This window comes from Trichinella spiralis (assembly GCF_000181795.1).
Source record: "Trichinella spiralis strain ISS 195 chromosome Unknown Scfld9, whole genome shotgun sequence".
NCBI lineage: Eukaryota > Metazoa > Nematoda > Enoplea > Trichinellida > Trichinellidae > Trichinella > Trichinella spiralis.
The window spans coordinates 6,614,563-6,623,855 of NW_003526948.1; the positions used below are offsets into that span (position 1 = coordinate 6,614,563).

General features: G+C 32.6%; 4 protein-coding genes across 4 annotated transcripts; 3 read left to right on the plus strand and 1 right to left on the minus strand.

The window, feature by feature from the left end:
- Positions 1–1,170: 1,170 nt before the first annotated feature.
- Positions 1,171–2,296, minus strand: Tsp_10212 (hypothetical protein). Its single transcript, XM_003372404.1, is given in 3 exon segments — positions 1,171–1,299; positions 1,857–2,171; positions 2,189–2,296. The coding sequence occupies 3 exon segments, from the start codon at positions 2,294–2,296 to the stop codon at positions 1,171–1,173; spliced, it is 552 nt and encodes a 183-aa protein (XP_003372452.1).
- A 571-nt stretch (positions 2,297–2,867) lies between these two features.
- On the plus strand, positions 2,868–3,323 carry Tsp_10213 (hypothetical protein). The gene is made up of 2 exons (XM_003372405.1): positions 2,868–3,059; positions 3,093–3,323. Exons 1-2 carry the CDS (start codon positions 2,868–2,870, stop codon positions 3,321–3,323), a joined length of 423 nt encoding a protein of 140 aa, XP_003372453.1.
- A 1,491-nt stretch (positions 3,324–4,814) lies between these two features.
- Positions 4,815–7,012, plus strand: Tsp_10214 (sodium/potassium-transporting ATPase subunit beta-1-interacting protein 3). Its single transcript, XM_003372406.1, has 5 exons — positions 4,815–4,853; positions 4,980–5,106; positions 6,194–6,269; positions 6,465–6,543; positions 6,866–7,012. Exons 1-5 carry the CDS (start codon positions 4,815–4,817, stop codon positions 7,010–7,012), a joined length of 468 nt encoding a protein of 155 aa, XP_003372454.1.
- A 1,164-nt stretch (positions 7,013–8,176) lies between these two features.
- Positions 8,177–8,905, plus strand: Tsp_10215 (putative WAP-type (Whey Acidic Protein) 'four-disulfide core'). Its single transcript, XM_003372407.1, has 3 exons — positions 8,177–8,195; positions 8,465–8,746; positions 8,826–8,905. Exons 1-3 carry the CDS (start codon positions 8,177–8,179, stop codon positions 8,903–8,905), a joined length of 381 nt encoding a protein of 126 aa, XP_003372455.1.
- Positions 8,906–9,293: the final 388 nt, after the last annotated feature.

The following is a 9,293-nucleotide window of genomic DNA, read 5'->3' on the forward strand; positions in this document are numbered from 1 at the left end:
CATGCATACAAAATAAAAGGGCAGCATAATATCAAATATTGATCAACTCAAAGATGATATTGAAGAGCTGAATTATAGTTGAACACGTGCCTGTAGCCGTTGCACAGTATTAAATAACTGAATATAATAGAAATGCTTTAAAGTGGTGTTTGATAATAAGTAAAATATGCAAATAAAAAACTACTTTGCTTCTGGTAGAACAGCCTAATTTTACATCACTAATAGCGTAGTAGCGTGCATATGGTGAACAATTTTATTAAATTATTAAATGACGTATATAATTTACTCTTTATTTAAATGCATAATATAATGCACTTTCACTATTCGATACAGATTACTTTCACTGAAATAATATGAAAACCAGAAGCACTAAATATTTCTAACATAATCTGTAAACACTTCTAAATTAAATAAATTTAGCAGCGTAAAATTTGATCAGTTCATGAGAAATTGTGAAAGATTATTTCACTCGTCTGGTGGAAATATGGTTTGATGAACAACTGGATGGATTCCATGAAAAATGCCCCTTTCATTATGGAATAAATCTAAACTTGATCGTTGTGTGAAGTAGAGACGTCGTACGTATGGTACCTCCAAGCATGTCTTAAGTCAGTGCACAGAAAAGCTGCCAATCTGAAATTTTCATGCTACGCTCCAGGGTGCGCGATGTTCACGGAATGAACATTTTTGGCCTTATAGTAAAAGCTTCATTCAAAATTCACAGACTTGTGCAACATTTATCACGTTTCACCAATTCAATTTTCCATCATTTCCATTTCATTAATTTGATGAACGTTGTTTCAAAACTAATCAAAATGGAAATAAAGCTTTCAGTATACTAAGTTTCTATTAATTTACGTTTTTATACTGCTCAAGTATAATGCATTTCAAAAGCAATTTCACTTAAATATATCATAATACCTGACTGTCTTTTTGAATGCCTTCCATATCTTTGCCTTATTTAGAAAATAATCGTTTCATGAAATACCATGCCGTTCATAATTTTTATTTTTAATTTAGGATCTCATTGATACGAAACATGTAGTTGTTTGAATTTACTTTCATTATAAAACACAGCAAGAATACTGCTCATCAAAATGAGCTTTAAATGTAGTACTTTCTGATAACAGTTAATTGCGAATGGAATATAAATAAATTGATCAAAATAACTTATGGTAAATCAATGTCTCTGTACTTGGTATCCTGTCCAATCTTTTGAGATATTCCACTATAAGAGCAGTAAAAGAAATGAAAACTTATCAGAAAAACGGAACCAATTATAAATTGCATTCTCGATTTCTATAAAGAATAATATTCATTACAAAGGTGCATAAATTTTCAATAATATTTAATCATTCATTTAATTACAAATTTGACATTCACAGTTGAAAAACATGAACTACTGCACAGAAATTAGTTTCCCATCACATCATTTTGATCAATTCTTAATCAGGAAGTGTAACCAATCATAGAAATAACTTTTATAAAAATTCGAAATTTTAAGGATGCTGTAGCGTATAAACCAAAATTAGGAACAAATGTTATTTGGAAAAGAAACTTTTTGCCTAAAACAATGAAACTTTCTTCGTGAAGGTTAACAAATTGACTTTCTATGCATAATTATTATGGCCATGTAGCAGATTGTACGGCCCAACCTGCTCAACAGTTCCGGTGCAATTAAACCTGAAAATCAGAATAACTGTAACTAATATATACAGTAGATTTTGTGCTAAATTTAAAGGGTCTATCAAGAAGCTTTACCGGTGACGAGTTTGTTCTGAACGATCTTTTTGGACCCTCGGATGGTATCTACGAACGCCACAAATTTGCAAAGTGAGAACGCAGTTTCATTGAACCTTCTCACGATCTGGATATCCCAACCACAGGTCTGGTTCGAGCCAGTTGCTGCGCACATAGACATCCGCCAAATTTCTTCCAATATGAGCATGTATTACTACACCGTCAGCGCACTGGATCTGGATGCTGCGTGTTGAATCACCAACTTTCTTCCCCATCCACCTGCTACGGATAAGAACAAAAGCATAATGACACTTCTGACGAAGCATTTTGGTGCCAGGGAAAACGAACGATGAATATATATGGATTGGGTGATCGCACAATGAACCAGCTGATGAGTGAAATGATGGCTTTGCTGGATGGATGTGAAAGTACTAGAGCAAATACTTACCGACATCTGTCTGCTGCTATCGTACACCAATTTCAAAGACCCCTGACAATTGGTAGCAAGCGCTGATATTCTTTGGCAAGTGAAGCAACAAGACTTGGCCACTATCATTCCGTTGTGCACCTGCCTACGCAGTTCATTGCATCAAAAAACCCTGTCAAAGTTCACAACGCCAAGGGTGATTTTCCCAACAGACCTGGATAGTATTATCTGTAATCTCAAAGTAATATCAGAATTACTCTGACTTATACTGTCGTCTTTGGCTAAAAATAAAACGTCTAGTGTGACACATCTGTATAAAAATATGTTGCTGCTGCGATGCACAAGCGTCGTACCCATTGGCACGAGAAATGTACGTCAGCAGCCAGTGAAGCTAGAATTCACAATTGGATAAGCATAATATCATGGAAGGGCTAACACTGGTGCGGGAAAGGATTAAACATTAGTATAGATAGCTTTTTGATCAGCATACCATTAGCTGAAGATTTATTGGCCAGTGATCGTAAACAAGTTGCGAAAAATGGTCGATGACATACCATTAAAAATAAGAGAAATAAATGAATACCATCATAAATAATGAAAGCCAAGTGCGATCATTATTATTCTGTTTCCATCGGCAGCTCAAAATAGTTAGCTACATTATGAAACGCCACCATATTGCTTCTGTCGACGATGCATCACAATGATGCTAAAAGAAATGATGAAAAAGGAAATCCAGACGAAACGAAATCCAGAATGTGGAAATCTGGAAATACAGTTCTGCTACGAGACAAAATCAGGTGCAGATGCTGTAAACCATCTTCTACTGGTAAACACAAGCAGACGACGCATCCAACGGTGGCCAATGATGCTTTGCTTCAATGCGTTAGATTTCGTGGGTGTGGCGGCATATGATATATGAAGCCAGACCGATTGGAATGCTGAAATGTCGCACAGTAGAACGCCGCTCTTGATGGAATGTGGCAAAACGTTTGTGGATATCCGTCTTGACAAACCTGTTGCCAGTGCTCCGCAATCACTTCCTTACACAGTAAGAAAAACCATTGAATCAATGGGAGCAGTGACGACAACAGTGCGTTCAACAGCAAGAAAAAATGGAAACACTATCCCTAAAAATCAGCGTTCTGCGACAGGATGAAAGACTGAAACGTCAGCACATGTTGCAGAAATTGTGGAACACCATGTTTCAATGATCATCTATACAGCTATTGTGAGCATTGTTTTGATAATCCTTGTATGTCTAAATAAACATAGTTCAACACATTTGCCACATCAATTTTGTTGAATTTTTCAGCAAGTAGAAAGTTAAAATTGATTTGAAATAACTGAAAACTTTATAAAACCAAATAAACAGTTGAAGAAATGACTGGAGTCTGCATTTTGGTATCAAGGTACCTTATAAAATACTGACCGTAAATCCATGATTTGTTTTAAGAATTTTACAACACTTAGCCTACACAGTGAAAAATCTAAAAAATAACATATTTTAAACGTTGACAGTGATGCATTTGTCTCCAAAATGATGCTTAAAATTTTTTTAATTAAAACGTTTTTAATACAAAACAGTAAAATAATATTTTAATACAAAAAATATAAAAATAAAATATAAAGTAGAGCACACTCAGTGCTACCTATTGAAACAAATTTCATAAAAATTCAACATATTTTAGCTTTTCGCATGGGTTTTTTCTAATGTGGGGTGGATTCCACTCCAAGAATTTATCAAATGCAGGCTTCAGTGGTAGTTTCTTACCGCAATAATAATTTTAAGAAACTTTCCCTCCGGCTACTATTAGTTAGTTAAACAAACAAGCACATTGTAACTGATGGCAGAAGCGCATCTGCAAAACTCAATTTGCATATTTGCAAAAGTAATATAATTCGACGTAGTTTACCTGCACTAACATTCAATTTCTTTTCTCAGCTCATCTCGAAAATATTTCAAAAAATATTTAAAATTGTCACTAATGTAAAATATGGAAATATATCAAATAGACTTCATTTATAATAAACTGCTCTAATTACTGAACAACTAAAACAACTCCCAACAAACTGATCTCTGAAAAATTGCTCAAAAAATGTAGACTTTAAACCTATTCTCTTTAATCTATCAACTTCTCCTCCCTTAGCAGAGTTCCATCTTAAAAATTACTTTTTGTCCTAAATTATGATGAATCATCTGCAATAAACAAAACAAACAAATCATATCTAGTATGATTATTGAATTTGTGAAAAATTCCACAAATCTGCCCGTTAGCTTAGACATGAAATTTCAAATCTCACACTTACATCTTACATTATTTGGTTATTTTGATAAATCATAGCTTCAATATCTGGATTCAGTAATAATTTAAAACAGTCACAAAATTGCTAAAAACATGCAACTTCCTCGAATGGGCATCTTCTCAACTTTGAAATCCATCTTCCTTTTGTACTATTCGAAATCATGATAAACCATTCTATGGAAAAAAAGCAAGTTAAGCAAAGAAAGCAAATCATTTTCATGGGTACTGGTCCGCATTTGCATTGAAAAGACTACGCTGTTCAGTCGTTGCACCCAACAGCTAACCAACAAGCATTGCAACCAAAGCCACGCAGGTAATTAAACACACAGCAAACGAATGCAAATATGCAAGAAATTTATCATGCAGTAGAAATTAAGAACGAAGTAAGTAGGCAAACACTTACAGCTAATGTACGTGGAATCTTCGCTACGGAAATGTAGCGCCAACTCCAACCAACAACCTACAAGCATATAAGTTATAGTCATCATAAATAATTCACAGAAATTTAGTCAACATCAAAAATACCTTTACTTTGGAAATACGTTGCATATTACGAAAAGTGCAATCAAAATACCATCAGCAGCACATATGAAACAAGAAGCATAATACAAGTAGCGAATGTCAATATCACATATTGTAAGGGTTAAATTGAGGCAAAATTCCTTTCATGCCCATGCATTCTCATTTAATCTCATCAATTTTTCTCCACCTAAATTGATGACAAGTAAATATTCATTCACATAAACTGATATAGCCGTGGAACCATTTACAAAAGAATTGCCCATGAAAAAAAAACAAAGATAGAATAAAATAATAAAAAAATGTCATGCAAAATACAAAAGCAAACTATGCACTTATTTAAAATATGACAGATCAACAATGAAGAATAAATTAATGCAGTTTATAATAAAGTCGAAAAAGCAAACAAAATGTTGATGAAAAGTACAGCGTTTAAAAGATATTTAAAAAAAATCATGACACCATTTTTTGGCGTAATTGTTCTTTATTTTCCATGTGAAATTGAACAAGAATTAAAATTACTAAACACTAAAATATTTGCCCATATTCTGAATTTTAATATCAGTCACTTAGTTGCAGTATTCGAGAACGCGTTAAACAGTTTAAGCAAAGAAATTCAGACTGAACAAATCACGAGCAAGACATGCTGAAAAAAATATAAAATAAATTTCATAAGACGAAATTTCATGAAAGACGAATTAAAAAGAAATATCTAAAGCGGCAAATTGATAGAATTTCGTTAATATCAAAACATTATACTAAATCTAGAGGAATGTAAAAAATTTCAAAAAATAACAACAATATTTGCGCAAATAACTGAAATATACAATTTCCTTTCCCAAATCAAATTATTAAATAAATAACCATTCTTTTTTATAAAATAATTATTTGTTTCGTTGAAATCTAAATGTTGTTATAGAGCAATATTAAAGTATATACAATATTGTACTATCAAATAATTATCAGCCTTAAATGATTTTCAAGTATAATAAAAAATTCTATCACAATTTCAATTTGAATTTAACTATCAAATTTTGATTTCAATTTTCAAAGTAACAACAAAATATGATTCAAAAATTAATTACAAACTTAAAAAATTTAACTAAAATATTAAAAAATTACAATATATTGAATTTTTAGTGGCACTTTTTTAAAATAACCTCTTTAAAATTTACGTTTAAAGTTTAAAATTTTAAAAATGCAGTGAACAAGTTCTATTTTATCACAGTTATTTTCACGAGATACAGTCAAGTGTGCGCCATCTTTTTTTGCTCTGGTTCGTAAGTGCAACAGCAATTTAACTTTTAGTTTAATTATTAATTAATCATATATGCTTAAGTGACAGCTTAATCGAATACATTTTTGCAGTTTATGTGTGATCAAATTTTACTTTTAAAATAAGTGAAAACGAGAATAAGTCGTGTGTAGTTAAGCAAATTATTAAAATTTCGTCTGGAAAGTTGTATCTGTTGTAGAAGATGGATGAATCAAATGCAAGCAAATTGCAGAAAGAGAAACCTGAAGAGGAGGCTGGAACATCGACAGAAAAGAAAGGTAAGCTGAATCGCTTGAAAAAGATGTGGGACGGGCTCATTCAGCACCTTTGTCCCAGAAGAACACGGAATGGCGTTAATTCAGATTCATCGTCAAATGATATTCCAAAATTGACAGTCGTTTTTGATTTGGTGAATTAATCTCATTGGCAATAATTTAAAAATTTTAAATTCGTATTAAACTTCAATCTTTTTAAGGATTCGACGTTGATTTATTCCACAAGAGAAAAACTGTTTAGTAATCAGGAAAAAATTGATTCAATAAGAGTAAATATTTAAAATTTATTATTCATAATTGCTTTAATTGAAAATTATGTTTTCAGTATTTCGTGGCAATCAGACCGCATTGCCGCGAAGTATTACAAGCCGTCCGAGAAGTCGCCAATATGATGGTGTATAGCGCTGGTACTCCTAAATACGTCCGTCATATTGTTCAGCTTCTCGATCCAGAAGGAAAGCTTTTCGAGTAATAAACTGATTTGATATATTAGGAGCTATTTAAAAACCATACCTGTGAATAAATTTTATAATATTATTTTTCTTATACCTTTTTAGCAAGGTACTGAACAGGAATAATTGCAAAGTTAAAAATGACATGTATATAAAAGATCTTAAAAAAACGGGATGCATGTTAAAAAGGACGGTTTGGATAGATGATCTACTTGACTCTTTTCCGTTTCAAGTAACCAAATCACGCACAACATAGAATTCTACTGATTCAATTAATTTTTTTCACCGCTTTAGCCTTACAATGGGATAGTAATAAAGCACTGGACAGGGGATCCAGAAGATAATGAATTAATGGACGTGTTGAAAGTGATAATGCAGTTGACAAAAGAAGTATATTTCAACATTTTACTAAAATTCGTATATTGCTTATCCAACTTTAATTTTATTTAGAAAAATGTATGCTCATTCTTCAAGAAAAATTATAAACGATAATTAACAAAGACCAAGTCATTAACGTTGTGTAAAACCATAGATATAATTTAATCCAATTATTTTTTTCATTTTTTTATGAATTATGTGTAATAAACGTAATGCAACTTACTTTAATAAATTGCACTAATGGTATTCCTTAGAATGGAAAATATTCAGAAATAACTGATCACAAAACCATCAGGGTCATTATTGCTCACTGTTTACAAATTAGCTCAACACAAGCCGTTTTCTAGTTTGAACAGACACAAGTACACATTGTAGTGAAACGAAACAATTATTTTGCCGTAGGTGTTCCTGAAATTTCCATAAAACATAATACAGCATTTTCATTCAACCTTCTCAATGTGCATTTAACACGTTACATATAATATGCATGTATTTCATCAAACAGATGCAAGAATACTTATGAAATATATGTTGGCTAGAAGAGAAGAATGTACTTTTTGCATTAAAGATGTGATACTGGAGCAGACGGCTTTTGATGGAGCAAAATACACGCACCACCCGCAAAATAAGGGCGCTGGCCGATTTTACCGGTGAATTTATGTACAGGATCCACTGTTCAGCCCAATGATCAATGCTATTCAGACGATCACTGTGAAAGTGTTCGAAAATGTTGCCTCACTGTTGCTGGAAAAAATTTCTTCTCCCTGAGACAGGTATATATAAAAAATCTGCAAACTTTCAAACAAATGGTCTATCTACAGCTTGGTTTGAAAATTGTTAATTTTCTAAAAAAGCATTTTCATGTTCAGTTAAGCAATACAAATAACAATGTTAATAAGAGAAAACATTTATTGCTAGATTAATTTTAGAGATATCATAGCATATATATAATAACATATCTGTTACAAAGTTTACTTTGAATATGAAGTACTTGAATATTTCATGTCCAAACAATAAAACATTTTCACCACCATGTGTGGACATGAAATATACCGTTAGGAAAATGCTTATCTTAAAAGGAAAAATTATTTCAGATTTTGGACGATGTGCTGACGTGTTGCCGGCGGAAAGCGTTTGCAACAGAAAAGACCAATGTGGGAAAACATCACAGAGCTGCGTACGTGGCCTTTGCTGCAATACGGCAGCACATGCTAATGCAAAAACAAAAACACTAACAGATACAGAATCTTCATGTCCCCGTTCAGTACATCCCAGGCAGATTCAATTTTCCAGGAGATGTTCAATGGACACTGACTGCCACTTTCAAAAAAAATGCTGTCCAACATGTATTGGCCGGAGATGCTTAATATTACCAGGTGAATATGACAATTTTTTCAAAGTTGCATCATTTGCGTTAAATCCCTACTCTTTAATTTCCAATATTAGTGACAAAAGTGGGCTCGTGTCCAAAAATTACAGTGTCGGGTGAACCAAAACAACGTCAACATCGACGCTACAATGATGGCCATAGATGAAATGTTGCAGCTTACCGTTAGGAAAAGCATTCCTCTTTCCTTCGTGAATAAAACTTGTTGAATGCTAAAAATGATAAACTTTTTCATATTATCACAAATACTGCTATTATTACTATTATTATTGTTTTTGTTGTTATAAAAATCATAAAATAAATAAAAATATATTAGTGAGTCATACATGAAAACAAATCTATCAATCTAAGTAAATTCTTTCAGTTTCCAATTTGTTCGGATTATAATAATAAGAGTGCATTTCTTTTCAGATATCTGATCAATCTCATGACCAGCATATTCTCCAGCTACTTTCACGGCTCACGCCCTGATTGACCACTGCATTCAGTTCTTCCAGACGCTTTCTTCTTCTTCATTCCTGCCGCTGCAATGGTTC

Coding starts and splice junctions, on each gene's coding strand:
- Tsp_10215 (XM_003372407.1), top strand. Junction 8,747..8,825: donor GAGATGCTTAATATTACCAG/GTGAATATGACA, acceptor TAGTGACAAAAG/TGGGCTCGTGTCCAAAAATT.
- Tsp_10213 (XM_003372405.1), top strand. CDS start 2,868: ATGATGCTAAAAGAAATGATGAAAAAGGAAATCCAGACGAAACGAAAT. Junction 3,060..3,092: donor GCTTCAATGCGTTAGATTTC/GTGGGTGTGGCG, acceptor ATATGAAGCCAG/ACCGATTGGAATGCTGAAAT.
- Tsp_10214 (XM_003372406.1), top strand. CDS start 4,815: ATGCAAGAAATTTATCATGCAGTAGAAATTAAGAACGAA. Junction 4,854..4,979: donor CAGTAGAAATTAAGAACGAA/GTAAGTAGGCAA, acceptor ACAGAAATTTAG/TCAACATCAAAAATACCTTT. Junction 6,270..6,464: donor ATCTTTTTTTGCTCTGGTTC/GTAAGTGCAACA, acceptor TATCTGTTGTAG/AAGATGGATGAATCAAATGC.
- Tsp_10212 (XM_003372404.1), bottom strand. CDS start 2,296: ATGATAGTGGCCAAGTCTTGTTGCTTCACTTGCCAAAGAATATCAGCG. Junction 1,300..1,856: donor GATATCCAGATCGTGAGAAG/GTTCAATGAAAC, acceptor TATTCTTTATAG/AAATCGAGAATGCAATTTAT.